Below are 23591 nucleotides of genomic sequence, written 5' to 3' on the forward strand. Positions count from 1 at the left end.
ACAAGCGGGGTGAACGGAGCACTAGCAATAAACTCACCAAGAACCTACGAGCATCTACCCCCAAGGAGACGATTAACCACCTGAGTGATAGAGGTGATCAAATCATCTGAAATAGCAACTACAGGTCCACCCAAACAATCCATGAGATGCTGAGCACGAAACTCATCCCTCCCACATGCCGTGGCACGCGGGAAACTTCTAATCAAACCGAATAGCAACGAACAGAAAGTGATCAACAAACAAAGTGGGAGAGGGGGCAATGGGGTGCTTATCTCGCAGGGCAGCAAGAGTGGCATCGGAATAAAGAGCAATACCTGATGAAGAAAGCACCCGAATAACAGCAGTATAACGGCCATCACAAATCTTCCTCCAACATTGCCGGAGGTTAAGCTCGCTCAAATCAAGGTCCTACTCCACATGAAACGAAGAAGGAACCTCAGCCAAAGTCTCCCTCAGAAGCTGCAGACTCCCCCCAGGGACCCCCCAAGCAAGAATAGCATTGGTAATTCTCGCCTCCTGACGCTGATGCTTGACAGCGGTCCTACACTCAAGATTACTCCTCAGGGAGAAGGTATTAAGTATACAAAGAGGCAACACAAGCAAACAAATCTAGCAAGAGAGGTCACTAGGAGAGTCATCCACGTCATCTAAAGCCCCTTCTAAAACCCGAGCAAACCCAAGGCGGCACTTAGAAGGGATAGATTTTCCGGTGCGTAACCCCAAAGATAACAAACGATCAAGCAAAGAGATTGACTAACCAACAGGCTCAACCCCAACATCAGACGAGAGAACCGACGGAGACGGAGCAGAAGGTCTGGGAATATCAGAAATAATAAAGCGAACAAGTTTATCACCACAATTCGGAGGCGCCACAATGTCTTCCCTACTATGCCGATATCGAGTAGGAAAGGTATGAGTTTTAAGGCACACCCCACATAACCATACCCCTATGCACTTTAAAATAATCTCAGCATTAGAAAAAACAGTCAAACTATCAATAAGAGTTTGACGTGTAAATACCATAGCTTCACCACGACAATGTCGATCCTGAAAGTGGCGTAGCATGGAGGTTTTAACAAGACTCGTACCACCACCATCTTGACACCTATGAAGACCAACAAAAGGACAGTGATACCTAACCAAGTCGGGCATGACCAACGGAAGCAAAGCTATCGAAAATGCAAGCAACCCACAAGCATGAAAACCAACCTAAGTCGCAACAAGTACCACCCACATCACCAAAACAACCACAAGCCAAACGACACCACCAAAATAGCCACAAGCCCGTCGACACCAGTAGAACAGATGGCCGGTGAGCCACCAGCAGCAACAGACCGGCGGGAGAGCAGTAGTGTAAGCAATGCGATGGTAGGAGAAGAAAAAACAAAGAAAACAAAGAGGAGAGTCGCTCCTACTAAACAAACCAAGCAGCCTGTAATAGCAGCAATAGCGGCAACAAGAGGGAAGCCACAGGACCCACAGATAGCAGGCGGCAAAGGAAAACAGGCCGGCGTGAACATGCGGCAACCAAAACCACAGAAACCGAAAACCTACGATCTACAAACACCGTAAACTATCAGGCAAAGACAACCCTCTTGAACGGCAGGAGACCGGCGATGACAAGATCACAACGAAGGATAACCACTGGCAGCAGCAACCACCCTCACCAATGACCTAAAAGAAGACCAGAAAATGCAAAATAGAAAAAAAAAAAAGCAAACCCTAAAACACATGCCCTAAACCAAACACCCTACCAAAGGACGTCGGCAATCATTTGTCCACGGTGTCAGGCAAGGTCGACGTTAAAAAAGGCAGCAGTAACAACACAGTCATAGAACAGTGAAGAAAAACCAACGCAACCCTAAAAAAAGAAAACACCACAACCCACGATTTGACTAACACAACAACGTGAGGTTACCGGCTGTAGTGCGAGACTGACATCGGCGACGTGAGGTGGCCGACGATGGGTGTGATGACAGTGCAGTCCCTTTCCCCGAAATCGCACGCCCTAATCCTATAAGTTCAGTTCAGATCCTATATTATTATTATTATTATTTTTTTTGCTGAAAGTTAAGATCTTTAATATTAATAATCAAATAATTTGGAAGTATAAGACCCTAAGAATCCTACAAGGAAAGCAAAGGAGACCACCTTAACCCAAAAAAAGAGACTAACAGCCAAAAAAAAGCCAGACTAAACTAACAAACTAGAGGAATGAATCAGCAAAAGATAATTTTCCAAACAAGGGCCTCAGAATGAGACGACTTGTTGGAAAAGATCCTCCGGTTTCTTTCATGCCAGATGAGGTACGGTGTACAAAGAAGAGCACATCTGCATTGTTGTTTGAGCAAGTTATTTCATCTATTACAATTTTTGAACCACCCAGAGATAGCACCCAGATCAAACCCTGCACCAATATGCAGCCACTGAGAAATGCTCAACAAAACATCATCAGAATAGGGACAGGCAAAGAACAGGTGGTCTCTGCTCTCCACTTGTTTTTCACACAACACACATTTGCTGACCATGAAAAGCCCTATTTTACAAAGATTATCAGCAGTAGAGAGCTTATCCTGAATAGCTAACAGACTAATGACTACATGCTTAGGGTAGGAGAATGAATCCCCCAATGTTTTATGCATTGGAATCAGAACTTCCTTGGTCCTAAACAAATCATAAGCCTGCTGTTTATACTCCTGCTGGCACAAAAATTGATGAGCAGCAGCAACAGATCCTGTAGATGCAAGTAGGGAGTCTCGACGGGAAATGATACTATTCCAGCCCCAGGAATAGGAAGCAGTAAGATGGAAATCCTATATACTAACTCCTTTGAGAACATAGGCTTTAATCTATTTAACCCAGATGGTAGGTGAATCAAGCTCAATCTTTCTTATCCATGTCAGCAGTAAACATTTATTCCAGCTTAAAACTTCCTTGATATTAACCCCACCTTCCTCCCTAGGGCAGCAGAAGCTCTCCCAACTCTTAAATACCATCCTTTTCTGGCCCTCTCCTATGCTCCATAAGAAATCTTTACACATCTTGTTAATTTTCTTTATTACACCCTTAGGCAAAAGGACACTAGCACCCCAAAAATTTTGTATACCAAAGATCACTGAGTTTATAAAGGCAATTTTCCCTGCATAACTTAAATAGTTGTTAACCCAATGAGTTATCTTACCCCTTATTTTATCCAGTATTGGCAGGAACATCTTGTGAGTCAATCTAGCACTGAATAAAGGTATACCCAAGTATCTTACTTGGAAGTCTCCTTCAACATAGCCAGTGGTAGACAAGATGAGCTCCTTAATCTGCAAAGAGACACTACTACAAATCCAGGCAACTACAACGCCCCTTTAACAACGCTTATTCACGAAAATCACCATAGACGTTGTGGAACGTATGGCGCGAATTTTACTAAAATTAATTACAACGGTTATGGTTATATAACCGTTGTTATAAGTTTTAACAACGGGTCAAACATGCACAACCGTTGTTAATAATTTGGCGCAAAATTGGCGCAAAGTTAGTGAAAAGTAATCACAACGGTTATTTTTTAAACCCGTTGTTAAAACTTTTTAACAACGGGTTTTGTTTTACAACCGTTGTTAAAACGATTTAACAACGATTTTTGTTTAACAACCATTGTCAATACTTTCCATACTATAAACCACACAAACACAGATCAGCTACAGCCACAAAACACAAACCTTAACACAAACACAAACACAAACACAAACACAAACACACACTTTCTCATCGTCTCTTTCTCTTTTTCTCATCGTCGCTTTATCATTTCGCCGTCACTGTTGATTTCATCGTCTCTTACGTTCTCTAATTATCAGGTAAATCTTGCCGTCACTATTGGTTTCATCGTCTTTCATCGTCATTATTTTCTTTTTCTAATTATTTAATTTGCATGTATGTGTTTTTATCGATCATTATGTTATTTCTCTAAGTATTATTTGCTTAATTAGTTAGTAAAATAAATTAAATAAAATAAAACAAAGAAGAAGCAAGATGATAGAGATGAATGCATGATAAACTTAATTAATTAATATATATATATATATAAATACATAAATTAAAAAAAAGAATTACATTAATAAAAATGCAATTCTTATATTTTCATAGAGTGTCTTATTCTCTTCTATGATATCCGTCCTCTCCTCCTTAGCTATTTGGACGTTCCGTTCAGCAGTTGCTATATCGTTATATAGCTGCAACAACTGTTGCTCTGTCAAGCCATCTTTTTGGGCGTCCTTGAGTGCGGATCGAGCATCCACAAGGTAGCTCCTGAAACTGTCCTCAATGTGGAGTAACCGGCGGATGAAACTGTTGTTGTTCTCGATCATAGTAAGAGTCTTAAGGATGATATCATTCATTTTGTTGATGAAGTTTGGAGTTTGTTTGAAAGATTAATTAGGGTTTGGAGTTTATTTTAGCAGTTAGGGTTTGGAGATAGTGAGATAATGCATGTATTTATACTAAGTAATGTGTGGTTTGAGTTGTTTTTTAATTAATATATCATTAGGAAGTTGTGTCATAATCATCATCATATATCTCTCTGCTGCTTTAAATCTTATTATAACCCTTCTCATTCCATATTGTCCATTCATATGCACAGGGATGACAGTAATAATGCATGCATCGGAATTATAACGGGCCGTAATTATGCATGCATCTAGTAATATTTAATTTATTTTTTATTTTATTTTTTAAAAACAAACAACAACGGTTATTGAGAAACAACTCGTTGTCTTTAGTTATAACAACGGTTTTGTATATTACAACCGTTGTTATAACTTTCCCACCTAAATTGAGTCACACTTTCCACAACGGGTTTTTATACTTAAAACCGTTGTTAATAGTTTTAACAACGGGTTCCTTAAGAAAACCAACCGTTGTTAAAACCTTTTACAACGGACGCTTTAACAACGTCCGCTTTTTTATATAACAACGGTTTTTAACCATTGTTATAGCCTGTATCTGTAGTAGTGAGTCCCCTCCAAAATACAAATTTGACTTCATGGGATTGACTGTCAGACCAGAGTAAGCTGCAAAGAGGGCCAGACATTTATCCACAACTAAAATAGAAGGTAGATCTCCTCTAGTAAATACAAAAAGGTCATCCGCAAAAATAAGATGGGTGAGATTAATCTTAACACATTTAGGGTGGTACGAAAAACCAGGTGATTGAGGTAGTTTCCTGAGCAGCCTGGATAACACTTCCATACAAAGGGCAAAGAGGTAAGGAGAGAGGGGGTCTCCTTGCCGAAGTCCTCTTCTACCAGGAAAGAAACCTTCAACAGAGCCATTTATATTGAGAGAAAAATAAGAGGTGGTAACACTGGCAATGACCCATTTGCTAAACTGATCCGGGAACCCAAAGAGCCGTAGGCAATCTGTCAAGAATTGCCAATTAATAGAATCAAAGGCTTTATTTATGTCCACTTTAAGAATACATCTGGGAGTAAGAAGTGATCTATTGTATTTTGGAGCTAACTCATGAGCCAACATGAAATTATCAAACAAGTCACTCCCCTCAACAAAGGCAGCTTACTATAACCCAATAATATCACCCAAGACAAGCTTCTTTCTATTTGCTAGAATCTTGCTAACTGTCTTATAAAAAACAGCGCAACAAGAGATAGGTCTGAACTCAGTTATTGATTTGGGAGCAGCTGACTTGGGAATAAGAGAAATAAGGGTAGAATTGGCTGCTCTAGGCATGATCCCCTTATGGAAAAATTCAGCTACAGCAGCAGCAGCAAAAGCAGGGCCAGTGATTTCCCAGGTATCCCTAAAGAAACCAGAGGTATACCCATCAATGCCAGGACTCTTATTTCTGTCAATAGAGAATAAAGGTGCTTCAATTTCAGAGAGAGTAACCATATTATCCAGGTGAGAAGGCTGGGCTAGAATGTGATCCTGGAACATGGTAGATGGCAAAGGAACATTGGATTCAGAAGTTCCCAACAGATCCTGATAATAAGTTAGGAAAACCTGAGCAACATTCTCTTGTCCTAGGCAAACAATACAATGAACATCAGCTATAGCTCCTATAGTATTTTGCACCCTCATGGCAGCAATACCAGCATAAAAATATCTAGTATTAGAATCACTAAGCTTCAAATGCTGAATTTTAGCTTTTTGAACTAACATTTCAGCTCAACATTCTTAAGCTGCACAAACTCTTGCACCAGAGTTTTCTCCTTATGCAACAACAACAAATCCAATGGGGAAGTCTGTAGTGATTGCTGACACTCAAGTAATTTAGTCTTGGCAGCAGCAACTCTGGCGGTAAGACCATTAAATTCAGTATGATGGATATACTTCAAATCAAGCCTAAGATCCCTCAGATGTGAGAACAAAGAGAAAATTTGACTGCCCACCCTAGGTGTCATCCAACTTCTGGCAACAAGATCTTTAAAAATAGGAGAAAGAGCCCAAAAATTTAAGTATTTGAAAGGCCTATGATAATTACTAGTAGAAGCAGTAGTAAGGAGAACAGGAGCATGATCAGATATACCAGAAGGAAAAAAGACCACTGAAGCATTCAGACAGAGGAACCATGCAGGATTAACCAGGAGCCTGTCCAATTTAGCCCATCTAGGAGAAATATGCTGTTTATTGTGCCAACTGTAAACTCCCCCGGTATAGGAATGATCTTCCAGTGAACAAGTGTGAAGACAATCTTTAAACTCCTACATGTCTCTCTCTGGACTAACACAACCCACCTTTTCATCTGAGCTAAGGGATACATTAAAGTCACCTACACAAAGCCAGGGACCAGTAAGACCAGCAGAAATTGCATTGAGCTTATTCCAAAGATCAATCCTCTCATTAGCATGATTAAAAGCATAAACCACAGTAAACCAAATAGTCTGCTGAGTAGAGTGATGAAGAAGAGAGAAATGTAAATACTGAGCCCCTTTTTCAAGCACTTTGACATGAACAGAAACAAGGTTCCAAAGAAGCCAAATTCTTCCACCATGATGAGAGTCATAATTAGTTTCCAGAGAATAAAAGCTAAAAACTCTCTTATAGGTAGTCTTAACAAAATTAGGTTTAATATGGGTCACAAGAATAGCACCACAGTCCACTTTATTCCTTTTGAGGAAGCCTAAAACCTCCTGCTGTTTTAGGGGGTCATTCATCCCCCTCACATTTCAGGAGGAATTATTATTATTATTATTATTATTATTATTATTATTATTATTATTATTATTATTATTATTATTATTATTATTATTATTATTTAAGTTAAATTAAATTAATTTAAGTTAGTTTAAATTCGGATCCTGTAAGTTCAGTTCAGATCCTATAGCTTTAGTTCAGTTCAGATCTTCAGTTCAGATCCTATAAGTTCAGTTCAGATCCTATTATTTCAGTTTAGTTCAGATCAGATCTGTTTCAGTCCAAAATAACATGGCCTTAGTTACCCCCTCCTATTTTAAATAAACTTCCCCATTCCCCTTTATACACAAAATTTAAAAAAATACATTAACCCACCATATAATTAAATTTGAACCACACAAACACACAATCCCACCATACAATTAAATTTGGAACACACAAACACCTACCAAAAATAGAAATAGAGAAGTTATTGTGAATAGACGAAAATAGAAATAAGGAAATAGACGAAAATGGAAATAAGGAAGTTTATTTAGAATAGGAGGGAGTATAATTTAAGTCTTAAATTCTGGAATGAAAAATATCAGTAGATAACGTATCGACATTTAAAGTAGATTTGAAACATTCTTGAAATAGAAAAGTAAATAACTATTTAAAACATCCAAAATAAAATAGGTAAACAAATGAACGAGATGAAGGAAGTATTACGTAATACGGAGCACAATAGCTTGAAAAATCTGAAACATTTATTGGGTTATTAACAAACTAGTTTTAAACCCGTGAAATTCACGGGTCTATTTTAAAAAATTTAAATGAAAATATTTGATGATATTTAAAATTTTATAGTTTAATTTACTCTGTGAGTATTTATTTAGTGAATCAAATTATTCACAATCATAAATTGTGGCCCTTTTATAAATATGATTTATATTATACTCGTGTATATATATAAAGTATAAAGTGTGTATTAATATAATACTATAACAATAATTAAAATAATTTATCAAATTAGAGGTAAATACCCAATTTTTTAGTAGAAAAATTTAACACCTTACACATCATTAGCATCAAAACATGAATCCATCCACTTTTAGCCATAAAAAGTGAAAGTATCCATCTACATATCAGGCATTTAGTTTGATTTATGATTGATGAAAAACTATATATTCAACTCTTAGCTTACCTATACCAAAATTCTAGCTCAAATGCCTGATTTTAATTTGAAGCTCAAGAGAAAAATACAGAAAATATGAAACTTAAGTTAAGAACTTAATATTTATTTCATTTGCTATAAGATTACATATATGAAATAATAGGAGAGAAAACATAATGATAAAGTGTACCAAGTAATACTATACTAATATTGTAACTGTAATACTACGGTTTTATGAGTCTCTGGGTACTCTATCGAGTGGGCCTTACTTTGTCGAGTAAGGGTGTTTTGTTTTTTAAAAAAGTATTCTGCCTGTAGGATACTCGATCGAGCATCCTGGGTACTCGATCGAGTAAGTGGCACTCGATCGAGTACGTCAACTACTCGATCGAGTAGCTCGGTTTACGGATAATGTTTTGTCGGGTTTTGTTATTAATGCGAATTAGTATATAAACCTTTCCGTCACTTTTATAATACACTTTTATCAAACCTAATTACTTCAAAAGATATTTCAACCTACGTACTTCGCATCTTTCGCATTATTAACAATTCCCGGAGCTTGAGAGGTCGGAATTCATCATCCTTTACATTCTTGTGATCCTTGCGTCGAGGGTAAGATCTATGTACCGATTTTATAGTATTTTATTAAGTTTGTTTAAACCCTAATTTGGGGGTTTTGGGGTTTTGTTAGTTTTTATGATTGTTAGTAATTATGTGATCATATGTTAGGAGGAGGATTCGTAGAGGAGGCTTTTTGATAACAGCTGTTGAGATCGTCTGATTGTATTGCATTCCAGGTAGGGTTTCCTAACTCAGTATTAGTCACATGATGTGTTGGTTGTGCTTTGTGATTGTTGAGTTTTATCGTACGAGTATTGTGACAGTTGTTGGGTTTGATTGCTGATTAGTAGTTCTGTGTGATTGTATCTGTCTGTGTTCTTCGGGGTGCGTCCCTGGTTGAGTGGAGTCACTTGCGGGAGTGGCTTCACGCCCATGATTCGCCTTCTGTGGAACCCGCCATAGAAGGGATGTGCACATTCATGGATTTGAGTTTATCGCTCGACGGAGATGAGCGGGGCTTAGGTGGGAACGGCTGCGGTCCCTTACTAGCGGCGAGGAGTAATCTGTTGCGATGGGTACTCTGGCAGGACTACACACTTTAGTGTGTAGTCAGTATGGTGGAGTTGGTGATGGAGTTCGGAGTATATCTGTGACGATTGAGCTGTGTTGTGTGTTGTTTTGTTGAGTTATGTAAATTATGTGATTAGTACTGACCCCGTTTAATTGTTTTAAAAACTGTGGTGATCCATTCGGGGATGGTGAGCAGTTGTTGAGAAGGTATAAGTCGAGATACATGGGATAGCTGGGATGTGTCGCCATCAGATGATAGAGTCTTCCGCAGTAGTTTTGATAGTTTCTTTAGACAGTGTTTTGAGATCATGTAAACCGTATTTTGGCAGTTGGTTTTGGATTGTATTTACTCACTGAAAATTTATACTATTTAAATGTTGTTTCTTTATTGTCTTTTGATTATCATTGCCTCGGGAAACCGAGATGGTGACAGCTTTATACCTGAGTGGTCATGGTAAGGCACTTGGAGTATGGGGGTGTCATAAATTGGTATAGAGCGACGATCCTAAAACCTGTAACTAATGAATCTAATGAACATAGGGAGTCAATTAAAATGAACCCGGGGTAAAGGTTGTAGGAGCTAATGCAAAGACATGGGAGACGTCCTAAAGTCGCGAACTCGCCCTACAATTCTGAACCGGTCACATGGAGGGTATATGTCAGAGTCGTATGTGTTGTCTTTTGGTTTATATGAGTACGTAACGATATATGTTGAGAATCATTGAATGTTGGAAGTGGAGAATTGAAATTGTGGTTGAAAAGTCGGTGAAGTATGTTTATATGTTGATTTGAATAAAGAAGCATGATGGTTGTTTATAATGTGGCACTTGATAACATGAAGTAGATTATTTTGTTGATTGTATGAGGAATTGCGTAGATTTGCATGCGTAGTTGTAATTATAATGTTGAGATAATAATGAATGCATAGTACGTTGGGGTATGTGAGATAACATGCGGGTAGTATTCACGAGTCTGCATGACTCGATCGAGTGGGGGGGCACTCGATCTGTAATACTACGGATTTTCTTTGGTGACTACTCGACCGAGTAGTGCTGTTGTTGTAGTCTGTTTTGGTTCAGCCGAGGAATACTCGGCCGAGTATAGTGAATACTCGACTGAGTAGAGGATACTCGGCCGAGTATACACTTTACTCGACCGAGTATCCGGTCTGGCGAAGCGTATTTTGACGATTTGATTAGGGAATGTTTGGGGTTATTTTTATATCCCGCGTCAGTTTCTAAAACCTTATTTCAAACTTCATCATTCTACGTTTACCCTAATCACTCCCTAATCACTTCCTAATCATTCCCTAGCATCGTGGTGTGTGCAATCTTCGTGGTTCTTGTGTATAATTCCTCATTCTACTGTTGGTAAGTTCTATTTCTATGTTGTTTGTGTTCTTTGGGGTTCTTTGTATACATATATGAATTGGGAATATGGGGGATTGTGCAATGTGTAATTGTGTTATGTGATCATTGTATAGGAGAAGACTTCGTAGATGAGCCTTTCTGATTGTCCGAGTTTCGTGCTACTGTTGATTGCTAAGGTAGGTTTCTCCCTACTCAGTTTACTGTTCATTGTTAAGAAATACTTGTTGTGTTATTTGTTATCTGCTGATCATCAGAGTATGGGCATTGTTGTGGCGGTGTTGATGTGGAAAAGTTGTGACAGTTGTGTTACTGTGTGGTTGTGATTGTGGTGGATTCACTTGCGGGAGTGGCTTCACACCCTAGTTCGCCCTCCGTGGAACCCCCACGGGAGGGGATGTGCACATTAAGGGACAGGGATTGTTAGTCGCTCGTTGATGAGCTATACTAGGTGGGATCGGCTGCGGTCACCCACTGGCGGCAAGGATTACATGCTGCGATGGGTAATCAGGCAGGGCTACACACTCCGGTGTGTAGTCGGTTACTGTGTGAGATCGGGAGACTGGGGTTGGAGGATGATCAGCTGGTTACCTTGTTGTTTGTCTTATATTGATTGAGTAATATTGACCCCATGGTTGTTTGTGGAATCTGCGGTGATCCATTCGGGGATGGTGAGCAGACTTGACAGGTTTTGCTTGGTGAGCTTGGGGCAGTCATGGGAGAGTTGTCATCACCAGTCGTAGCATCATTGTCTGTAGTTTTGGATTTCTTAGTTGTCAGACATTTGGTTTTTTTATTGTAACAGTTTGGGATTTGGTCGATGTAAACTTTTATACTTTATGGTACCTTAATAAATGTGCTCAGTTCAGACGCTTTTGATATGTACTAACCTCGGGCAACCGAGATGGTAACACACTTTCATGGTAGGGTGGTCCTGGTAAGGCACCTTGGTATGAGGGGGTGTTACAAAGTGGTATTAGAGCCGAAGATTCCGGCACCTAAACAAATGAATCTAATGAACTTAGGGAGTCTAAATAAAATGAACTCGGAAAGAGTTGTTTAGAGCTACGCAAAGACTCGGGAGACGTCCCGAAGTCGCAACTTGGCGCTCATTAACACGTGCCGGTCACATGGGGAAGTGTGTCGAGAGATGTGTCTTGTATGTGCATGTACGTGAGGATTAATGTTGGTAATAATGGATGGTTGAAAATGTATATGTGGAAATTCGTAAGTTGATGATTGGAAAAGTAGTAGAAGGACGGGTGTGCGAAATTTTGAGTTATTTGTTAGCCTGTGAAAGAGTAGTATGGTTATATGTTTATAACGTGGCATTTAAGTTGATGTTGATGTATGTTCGATGGGGGAATAGAATGCATGATATGGGACTTTTACTGTATTAACCCGTCTTTAGTATGGCTCGGCCGAGCAGGGCAGGTACTCGACCGAGTAGGGAGTACTCGGCCGAGTAACCAAGCACTCGACCGAGTGTTGTTTGGCAGTGAGTAACAATGGCTACTGTACGTGTTTACTCGACCGAGTAAATGGGTGTACTCGGCCGAGTATTGTTTTTACTCGACTGAGTATTCATTCTGGGTTTTTTATGTTAGCTACTGGAGTCGATTACTCGACCGAGTATCTGGGATACTCGACCGAGTGTCGTCGTATACTCGGCCGAGTGTCCCTTTGGCGGAAGATTGTTACATTTTGAGCCGTAGGCTTTTGTGCTTACGTTTTCTTGTTTCTTACCAGCTCAAAATGCCGCCCAAAAGGACCCCCGCACAGATCCAAGCTTCTGAGATAACTCTTGATGAGGTTGCTAGCATGACTGAGCAACAAGAGGCTCTCCTTGAAGCTCTCAAAAATGTGGGAAAGGGGAATGAGAAGTCGATGGATGCTACTCAGCTCAGCATCATCATTGCTCGCTTCAACCCTACCACATCTGAAGGGGTGGGTGAACCAAAGCTGCTCGAGAAGTGGCACCGTGAGATTGAAGCTCTCATGGAAATGGTTAAGTGCCCCAAGGACATGATCCTTGAATAGTTAGTATACTACCTGAGAGGTGAAGCTGTCGTTTGGTGGCAAAATGTCAAGGAGGATGCTAGAGCTAATTACCAGGCTGAGGGTCTGGGAGCTATTCCTTGGTCCGGGTTGAAGAGCGCTATGAGAGAGCAGTTTGTGCCGGAGCATATCCGACACAAGATGAGATCCGAGTTTGATTCCTTCACCATGACTGAGGAGATGACAGTCACTGACTACTATCATAAGTTTCTGGAGCTATCTCGTTATGTTGACGACATGCAGCTAGGACCGAGGGGTTTAGCTCTCCGTTTTGAGAAGGGTTTATCTGCCAAGATCGTGAGTCGTATGCCAGATGGGGTTGCTACTGACCTCAAGGAAGTGTACCTGAGAGCGGCCAAGCTGAGAGAATGGTAGATCTCTCAAGAGAGATTGATGAGAGGACTGCTGCTGAAAAGAGGAAGGCTGACAGTGGAAGCAACAATCGACGGGCCAACAAGAAAGGGAACTTCAACCATGCAAAGGCTTTTTCTGGTGGAGCTGGTTTCTCGGGGGGATCTCGTGGCTGGGGAAAGAATGGAGGTCGGAGTGTGAGTGACAACTCTAACCTTACATGCTTCAACTGTGGTGGTGTAGGCCATAGGAGACGGGAATGCACGAGTTACAGGCCCGACACTGGCTCAGGAGCTCGGCAAGGGAATTTCTTGTTGGATGTAATAATTTACAGTCAACTGGTCCACACATATCGGTAATGATTGGCTGACTAGAGTTTGACATTACCGTCGTGCAACGGTGGTGATCAGTTGATCCCCTTAGGTCATACCTATAGGAAAATACTCTTAATTGATTATTTAATTAATCGTATGCCGATACGAGTTAATTAAATTGCTTAAAAATTGACGGATGATTTTGTGAGTAAAATTAACGTGTCTTATTGTAATTCGATTATATTAGATACGGTCTAAGTAATTGAATTGTTTTATTACTTAGATAAAATTATTTTTTATGAAACAATTTGGAATTGAAATTGAATGAATAATTTATTATAAATAGAAGACGTTGTAATTTATAATTTGATAAATCGTTTTGGTACAAGTAATTACGAATTACTAGTCGATTTTGTAACTGACATATTTTATGAGTATGTTGATTTTTAATATGATAAAAATACATTACAAATTCACATGTCAAGTAACATGTCACATATGTCACAATTGACAAATGACAAAATAAAATGGACGTCCCATTTTATAGATATGTACCGATTTTTGGAGGGAGTTAGTGAAAAAATTGTGTTAATTGTTTTAAGTGGAAAACACAATCATGAAAGCTAACTACAAGCCATGCCACCCTAAGCTTTTGAGAAGAGCAAAATTAAAAGGCATTGGGCTACCCACCCAAGGCCTCTTTTTCGGCCAAAACAAAAGAAAGAGAGAAGGTGTTTTCTCTAGGATTTTTTTTCATTCTTTTTACATAGAATTTCTAGTGTAAGAAATTGCTATGATTTCTCTACATCTTTTAAAACTTTTAGAGAAATAAAAACTACAAAATCTCCTCCTCTTGGACCGAAATATTTCAAGAGTAGAAATAAATATTTTTGTCAAATTTTAAGTAAGACTAATCCTAATACTAGATCATATTATTTTAGTCTTTAAGATGTATTCCTTGGGTATTCATTTTTGGGAGAGATTCTATACTTGAATCTTTGTTCATCCATTATTTGGAATGCTCAAGAACCAATAAGAAGGAGATCTTGTTGGTGCCCTTTTAATCCGAAAATCATATGGTGAGAAAACGATTTCTTCTCTATATTTACTTATGTTTGCATGCAAAAGATTTGTATTTAATTTTATGACTAAATTAAATGTAACATATATGAATATGTAAAGTAATGAGATATAGATTTCTAACAAGTGGTATCAGAGCCTTAGGTTGTTTGCATGCAAATCGATTATAGTTTTTCCGAGTTATACGATTAACATATAAAACTTATAAATTTGTGTTTATTATGATATATCACGAAATTAATTATGCATGTTAAAGTTTCTGGTCCTAAAATGTATTTAAGATATTTTGGTTAATTTATGGATTTTTATTGTTCATTTTATATTATAATGGCATTAAAATGTGACTTTATGACAAAAATGTCATTTTTGGACTAAAATTAGCTGAACTTCGTTTTTTCAGGTGGTTTTTGGATATGTTTTCACATATATTATATTAAGATGACCTGTAAATTGTCATAGTTTTATGAGTTCTTATGCTCGAAGTATGGATTTTTCATGATAAAAATCGAATTTAAATGAAAAATAGGTTAATATGAGTAATATTTCGAATCTGGTCATAGAAATTTAGTATGTTGTCACATGCAATTTTACAAGATGTGTTTAAAATAATTGGCTATTTAAGTCTTTATGCATGATTTATGAATTTTTGATTAAAAATAGCATAAATAGTGACTTTAATTAGTGAATAATTGTTAAAACTTACTTCATGACTAAGGAAAAACGTCACATGTTGCATTTTATTACCTATTTCAGATATAAAATTGAAACGTTGATGAAAATAATTTTTCTCATATTTTTATGGTAATTATTGTTAAATCCGATAAACCGCAACAATGTTTTTCCCGATAAATTTTCAAAATTTTAACCTAAGTTTTTTTTGAACATTATGAGTGTCATGGTATTTTTCCAGAATGTTCATGAGTTTAAATTTCAAATTTCAAATTTATTTGAAATTTTTATGATTTATTTGGAGTTTATGGCATTTTATTGTAATTTTGAGTCCATTAATGAACAATTTTAAGAAATATAAGTTAATTATTGTCAATATGTTAGTGGAGACTAATTTTGAGTCATAAGTTGGTTAGGGTAATTAAATTATGCATAAATATGATTTTTATGTAATTTAATTGTGATTTTAAAAGGTTGAATCACGCAAACCGTAAAAACCGTTTAATATACGATATTGGCTTCTTTAAGGCGATTTAGCATAAAATTGGGCATGTTCATACATATTATAATGCTGCATTTTATTTATGATTGTATGGGAGTATCGATTCGGTTGTAATTTATTGTGATCTCGTATCACCGTTTTGTAATTTAATAGATTTATTTTATTTTAATTACAAATGAATAATAGGAAACTATGTAATTTGTTATGTAATTTATTTATTCCGGAGATCCTTGAAGACGGTGCCACTCGAGAAGACGATCCATTAAAGACGGTGTTACCTCGAGATGTGTACCAAGACCGAAGTTCAAGGGACCAATGGAGTTGGTTTCCGAATTTGTAATAGTTTATAAGATTTACTATTTTAGGAAGGCCATACTAGGATTTTTATTATGCTTTGCACTTTATTTATATCTTGCATGCATCGCTAAATCGCCATAACTAAAACATGCATCATCTTTTAATCGAGTTTATCGACCGTGTCAATTATAATTATCGTAGTTCACCGCTTTAGTTCACTTAAAACGTGATAGATAATAAATTGACATGACCTCTCGCTAAAATAAACAATTGAGACATAGCCTTACCAAAAAGTAGAAACCATGAAAATCTATTTCGTGAGGGAGTGCACTCGGCTTTACCGGGGTACAAACCTTGTTACGTAGGGGAAGTGGGTGATAAATGTCTACCCACCGAGTTTATAAAGATGAGGGTTGTTTTCGGCTTTACCGATGCCCAAGTTGATGTAAATTTGGATCATGGACACATTTATTCGAAATTTGGGTTGAACTCAACGAAAGTATTCTCGACGGTTGCCGGATGTGTTTCGGGCTAAAGATAAATATTAATGTAATTTTATCGACCAAGATTTCCAAAAGTAGAATCAATTAAAGAGTTAATCCACCGAGTTATATTGATGAGGGTTGTATTCGGCTTTACCGATGCCCAAGTTAATATGAATTTGGATCTTGGAATCATTTATCATAGTTGGGTGGAGGTCACTATGTAAATGCTTTACTTGTTATTTACAAGTATTAATAAAACGATAAATGTTAAGTTTTCCACTATTCCGTTATCATATTGTTCTATTTCTTTATCACAATTCATATACGATATCATTTCGATTTTAGTTCATATCTCCATTAAAACATCGTAACTAAAGACAAAATTTGATTTTTTCTTCTAAAAAAACTCGTATTATCCATTGTAAGGATCTCTTGTGAAGAGTACAGATGAAAGTTATTCATTTTCAAACAGGTTTTTGATTCTTGACTAACACATCTACTTACAATGGATTGTTTTTCATATACTTAATTGAATTAAGTACCTTGAAGCGATAAATTGTTTTGGTAATTAGATTTGTCAGAATTCGTAATTGACCAAAATAACGCAACCACTTCAATGAAAGTTTTAAGACTAAAACGATTGAATTGAAGAGTAGTCTTCATAAGATTCAACTTTGCTTCTCTAAGTAAAGATTCTTTGAAATGAGTGGGAGCATTCTCTTAAACAGTTAAGAAAAGGACGAGGTTCAAGAAGTAAAGATTATAATGGAATTGATACTAGGTAATGTTAAAAATAAAGTTATTGAGAATAATGATACTAAACCTATCAATCCCGACAGATAAAGTTTCCATTGTCTAAATTGTTGGACGCTAGAAAGGAAACTACCCCAAATTATTAAAGAATCAACAAGTTAGTTGTGGGACATCTAATGGGACCTTCTTCTTTAAATGTTTATTTGATTAACATAAATTTTGCTAGTACTACTTCGTCAATATTAGAAACCAGTGGAGGTTTTCATCATTGTATTTGATACATAGGATGATTAGAATATGACGACTAGCAACTATGATGTTGAGAGATAGAGTCATTGTGTACTCAATCTAGTTTTTGGTTTTAGAGTTGCACTTAATTGTGACTATTAAGTGTATAAACTCTAAATAAGAATATAAACTTGTTAAGATACAAAGGAGGTTTCAATTTTGTGACCCTATACACCATGTTTTGATGTATGGCTAGCTCATTATCAAGGTGATTATATTCTAAACCAAACTAGAATCATAAATCATGTAGATGATGCAAGACTCAAATTGGTAACCTAAGATTAAACCTTAGATTCTGGAATGATGAATGCAAAGAGTTATCGAGTACTCTTGAAACCATTAGATCTTATGGTATATGCGCATCTTGTATTCAAAGCAAGATATCTCGTGCCTTTTGGTTGAAAAGGAGATCGAGGTTGTAAATCCTTGATCCAAAATAGGTTGATCATTTTATTTTACCAACGATTTAAGTTGACGCTAATGTGTTCACTTAATAAGGTAAATAGAGAAATATTTGAAGAAGTTCAAAGAATCACGATTTAGTCGTGATGGGATTATCAAAGTGAAGACTTTGATATAAGCCAAATGAAATGTGATATAGTATCACAAGTTAATCTCTCTTAACACACATTATGGGATAATGTGTAATTGGACAAGAAATCAAACGCTATTCGATATGGTTTGGATTTCAATCAAGTTACTTTGAGTTACTTGATCTTTTTGGGGATTTTATCATTTTGTCTAAGTCATTTTTCCACTAAATCTAAAACGAATCATATGAGATATGAAATGGTAGAGTACCATGTTTGTAAGCTTACATAAGAAACAAATGCTCATTTTTCCCTTACAATAATCACGAGTACAACGGGTTTGTGGCTCGTGAAGTTGTCTTCCTAAAATACAAGTTTATTTCTAGAAGACAGAGTGGGAGAAAATATTCAAGAGCCACAAATTGTATTGTGTCAAAGAATGTTATATCTCAAGAAACTGGTCTTTCTTGGCTACATAAGACCTTTTGTGTAAAACATTGTTTGTTCAAAACCTAGGATGTTAAAGTCATCACTTGTTAAAGATGATGAATTAGTGTTACTTTTAGAAAGTAAAACGCATACAACTTACAAAGCAATTAATTGACTCATGTTACTTCTAGAAAGTAATGATCATATGACTTACATGAGAATGTTTAAGTCACAACTCAATACAAGGCTTAGAGCTATGAAGATCCGAAATAAAAGGCTCGATTAGTGTCAAAGGGTTTTGCACTGTAACCACTAATAAAGCAAGATTTCAAAGCTTGATTGGTTGCAAAGGGTTTTGCTCTAGTTGAAATGCTTAAGTCTATTTGGATCTTCATAGGGATTGTGTTTCATTATGATGATATACATATAGCAAGTGAATATAAAACCAAGCAAGAATGGGTTAGTGATAGAAAGAGAAAGTGAGAGCACGAAATCTTAGAAAAAATCACAAAAAACACCTGAAACCTAGTTCTGACATGACGGCGATCAAAAATTCTAGGCAATCTTCATCTCTTTATGCTACAAAAAATCGAAAAAAATTCGAATAATAATCGGTTCTCTCTTTTGGATTTCACGGTCCTTGGTCCTGCATCTTCTGTTAAAATCGTCTCGAATCCGGTTGACCTTGAACCTTTGGATTTGGATGATCTTATAGAAGATGAACCTGAAGGATGGTCTGCACCAAAGAATGGGAAGAGTAAGGAAAAATTATCTACTATTCATGAGGAACCAGAAGGTATGCTTCAATTTTATGCTTCTGATGTTAAAAAGGAGCTTGATTTCTGGCAGAATTCTGTTGTATGCTTTATTTTGGGGGAGAATCCTCCATGGGAGGTGGTTGAGGATTTTATCTATCGTTCATGGGATGAGTATGGTGTTGACAGAGTTTCCTTCTTGCCTTCTGGGGTCTTCCTGGTGAGATTTCGTAAGAAAAAAGATATGGACTCTGTTGTGCATCATGGTCACTTCTTATTTGAAAACAAGCCAATCATTGTGCGTCCTTGGTCTCCTTCTGTACCTCTCACAAAAGAGAAGGTTACTATTGTTCCTGTGTGGGTTAGATTGCTTGACCTACCTTTGAAATTTTGGGGCAACTGTATTCCTCGTATATCTGGTTTGATTGGGGATTATGTTAGGTGTGATGGACTAACCGAGGAACGTACTAGATTGGCTTATGCTAGGGTTCTAGTTGATGTTCCCTTTGGGAAGGCCTTACCTTCTACAGTTAAATTCCTGGATGAACATGGGGAAGAGGTTACTATCAAGGTGGAGAGTGAGTGGAACCCTATCCTCTGTAAGGACTGTGGTGGGGTAGGACACTCTGAACTGATGTGTAAGAAGGTTAAGATTAAGGCGCAGAGTAAGAGGCAGCCTAAATCAAGGACTACTCAGCAGTGGCAGCCTAAGGTGTAGACTACCAAAACAGCTCCTCAAAAAGTGACTGTGGCTAAGTCTATCACTCCTAAGGTGGTCACTCCCAGAGTTATTGTGCCTACTCCTAAGAAGATAATTCAGAATACTCCTTTGAACAGATCTAAGACACCTGCTGTGCAAGGGATGAGTACTGTGTCTCATAGGCCTAATACTCCTGCTAGACCCATTATCAGGCTTAGCAGACAAGAATTGATTGATCATGGGTCTAACTCTATTTTCTTTGGTCAATATTCTTTTATGGAAGCTTTAAACAATGCTACCCCTAGGGTGGGAATTGGGACGAGGTCTGTGATTTTACCCCCTGAGGGGGGTGGGTCACAATGATGGGCTTTTGGAATGTCGGGGGGTTAAATAGTCCAAGCAAGCAAAAGTATGTTAAGTGGTTCTTGCAGCATCATGATATTGGACTATTTGGCCTCCTTGAGATGAAGGTTAAGCCTTCGTCTCTAAATAGGGTCAGAGACAGTCTTTGTGCTGGGTGGTGTGTTTCAACTAATTCCCAGTGGCATAAAGGGGGAAGGGTGTGGCTTTTATGGAAGCCTCATTTGTATTAAATCCAGTTTATGGAATATAATGCCCAGTTTATTCATGTGAAGGTGGAGGAGTTAAATTCTGGTGGTTCATTTTATCTTACCATGGTATATGCCTTCAATGATTTGCAGGATAGGAAAGATTTATGGAATAGACTTACTCACTATAAGAGTCTTATTAATGGCCCTTGGATTGTTATGGGGGATTTTAATACAGTTCTCAGTCCTTGTGAAAGGTTGGGGGGCAGTCAACTGAGGAGGAAATTGCTGATTTTCAGGATTGTGTGGACTGTTGTAACCTAGTGGACATTGCTGCTACTGGTTCCTATTTCACTTGGAATAATAAGCAGGAAGCAGCTACCAGAGTGTATAGCAGGTTGGATAGGGCCTTAGTGAGTCATGAATGGGTTAATGATCGAGCTGATTATTATGCTCATTTTCATGTGGAAGGGTATTTTGACCACACCCCTTGCATTATCCAGAGGCAGTCTTCAACATGCCAGAGGAAAAGCTCCTTTAAATATTTTAATATGTGGAGTGGTGTGGCTCCCCAACTGTCCAGAAGATTTAGGAGCATTGTATCTATGGTACTCCTATGTTTCAGATAGTTCAGAAGCTTAGGATGCTCAAGAATCCCTTAAAAGCTCTGGATAGAGATTTATTTGGTGATGTTGAGAACAATTGTATGAGGGCTTGGAAGTATCTTGAGTATATTCAGACCAAGCTGAGAAGTGATCCTACTAACTCTAACTTGATTGCTACTGAGTTAGTAGCTTTGAAGGAGTATCAGGAGTTGCAAACTGCTTGTAATAGCTTCATGGTTCAAAAATCTAAAGCAGTTTGGCTTACTGATGGTGACTCTAATACTAAAATGTTTCATAGTTATATGAAGAGCAGACATGCTAGAAATAAGGTCCTCAAATTACTGATGTGGAGGGGCATTGTTGTACTGAGCCTGATGATATTCAGCAGGCTTTCCTAACTTTTTATCAACAATTGTTGGGTGAGTCTGCTGATCTGAAGGCAGTTAAAGCAGTTGTGGTTAAGAAGGGCCCTATTTGTTCTGATGAGCACTGGCAGATATTGTTGACTCCAGTGACTAATGAAGAGATCAAGGATGCTTTGTTTTCTATCCCTAACCATAAAGCTCCTGGCCCTGATGGTTACTCAAGTGCATTCTTTAAGGACTCTTGGGAGATCATTGGGGGTGATATCTGTAAGGCCATTTCTGATTTTTTTACTCATGAAAGACTTCTAAAACAAATTAATCATACCTTGGTTACTCTGATCCCAAAAGTGCCTTTACCTGAGGATGTGACCCAATTCAGGCCCATTGCTTGTTGTAATGTCCTGTATAAGGTTATTTCTAAGCTCCTTTGTGCTAGGCTTGCCAAGATCCTCCCTCATATTATCAGTCCTAATCAAGGAGGTTTTATCCAGGATAGATATATTATTGAAAATATCCTTGTTTGCCAGGATATCATCAGATTATATAATAGGTCATCTGTCTTCCCTAGATGTCTTATTAAAGTTGACCTTAAAAAAGCTTATGACTCAGTCAATTGGTCCTTCCTCTTCCAGATGCTGAGAACTTTGAACTTTCCTCCTCATTTTATCACAATGATTCAGGAATGTGTGACCACTGCTTCCTATTCATTGGTGCTTAATGGTGAAGCTTTTGGTTTTTTTCATGGGAAACAAGGTTTGAGACAAGGAGACCCTATCTCTCCCTTGTTATTTACAATTGCAATGGAGTATCTGTCTAGGGTCCTGAATTTTCCTACTGAGGTGCTACCTTTCAAATTTCATTCCCTTTGCAGTAGACTTAAACTGCAGCACCTTATGTTTGTTGATGATTTGTTACTTTTTTCCAAAGGTGATACACAGTCTGTTGTGGTTTTGTTGAGATCCTTTGCCACCTTTTCTGCAGCTTCAGGACTACAAATGAATAATCACAAGTCTAATATCTATTTTTCTGGAGTTCAAAGAAATGTTAGAGACTATATTATTGGGCTTTCAGGTTGTGTAGAAGGACAACTTCCTTTTAAATACTTGGGTATACCCATCACTGCTGGTAGACTGGGTAAAAAAGAATGCCAGGTCCTAATTGAAAAAATTGTTGAGAGAATCAGATCTTTTGGAGCTAGGAAGCTCTCCTATGCTGGGAGGCTTGTTTTGGTTAAATCTGTTCTCACTTCACTCTTTACATATTGGGCAAATATTTTTATGATTCCTAAAGGTGTGATGAAGAAGATTGATAGTATTTGTAGGAATTATCTATGGGATGGCACTAGTGTCTACCTTAGAACACCTATGGTTAATTGGGAAAAGGTGTGTACTCCTCAGAGTGAGGGGGGATTTGGACTTAGATATAGCCTTGACTGGAATAGGGCTACCATTGGGAAACTAGTATGGTGGATATATAGCAAGCCTGATAGTTTGTGGGTCAAATGGGTGCATCAAGTATATATCAGAGGTAGCAGTTGGGATAGTCATGTTCCTAAGACTCATATGAGCTGGAACTGGAAGACTATCTGCAGAGTTAGAGATGATTTTCAGTCTGGTTATGCTGCTGGTATTTGGCTTGCTGATAAGAAGGGGTATACTGTGTGCTCAGGATATGATTGGATTCGACATAAGGAACATAAAGTTGGATGGGCAAAATTGATTTGGAAGTGTTGGGATTTGCCTAAACATAAATTTTTGTCATGGTTAATCCTTTGGAATGCTCTGAATGTCAAAGCTAGACTGTTCAAGCATGGCATTTGCCAGGATGATATATGTTGCCTGTGTAATGCTGGTCAAGAGACAGTTGAGCATGTTTTTCAAGACTGTCAGTATGCATCAATGGTTTTGGCAGGGATTTGTGATTGGCTCTGTATTTCTAGACCTCCTGTGAATGGGATAATTTGGGTGGGAAGAAGAAACTGGAGCCTGCTGAAGAGGAATGTCTGTCTGGCTGTTGTCATGGTAGTCTATTATGCAGTGTGGCATCAAAGAAATCAAGCAAGATTGGAAGG

At 37.8% G+C, this 23591-nt stretch overlaps 1 protein-coding gene across 1 annotated transcript; it reads right to left on the minus strand.

Annotated features, from left to right (window-relative positions):
• Window positions 1–5562: 5562 nt before the first annotated feature.
• LOC141632247 (uncharacterized) lies at window positions 5563–7160 on the minus strand. Its single transcript, XM_074444809.1, has 3 exons — window positions 6741–7160; window positions 6196–6626; window positions 5563–6109 (listed from the first exon to the last, which is right to left on the minus strand). The coding sequence occupies exons 1-3, from the start codon at window positions 7158–7160 to the stop codon at window positions 5563–5565; spliced, it is 1398 nt and encodes a 465-aa protein (XP_074300910.1).
• Between the last annotated feature and the right edge of the window lie 16431 nt (window positions 7161–23591).

The sequence above is a fragment of the Silene latifolia genome, chromosome Y (assembly GCF_048544455.1).
Source record: "Silene latifolia isolate original U9 population chromosome Y, ASM4854445v1, whole genome shotgun sequence".
NCBI lineage: Eukaryota > Viridiplantae > Streptophyta > Magnoliopsida > Caryophyllales > Caryophyllaceae > Silene > Silene latifolia.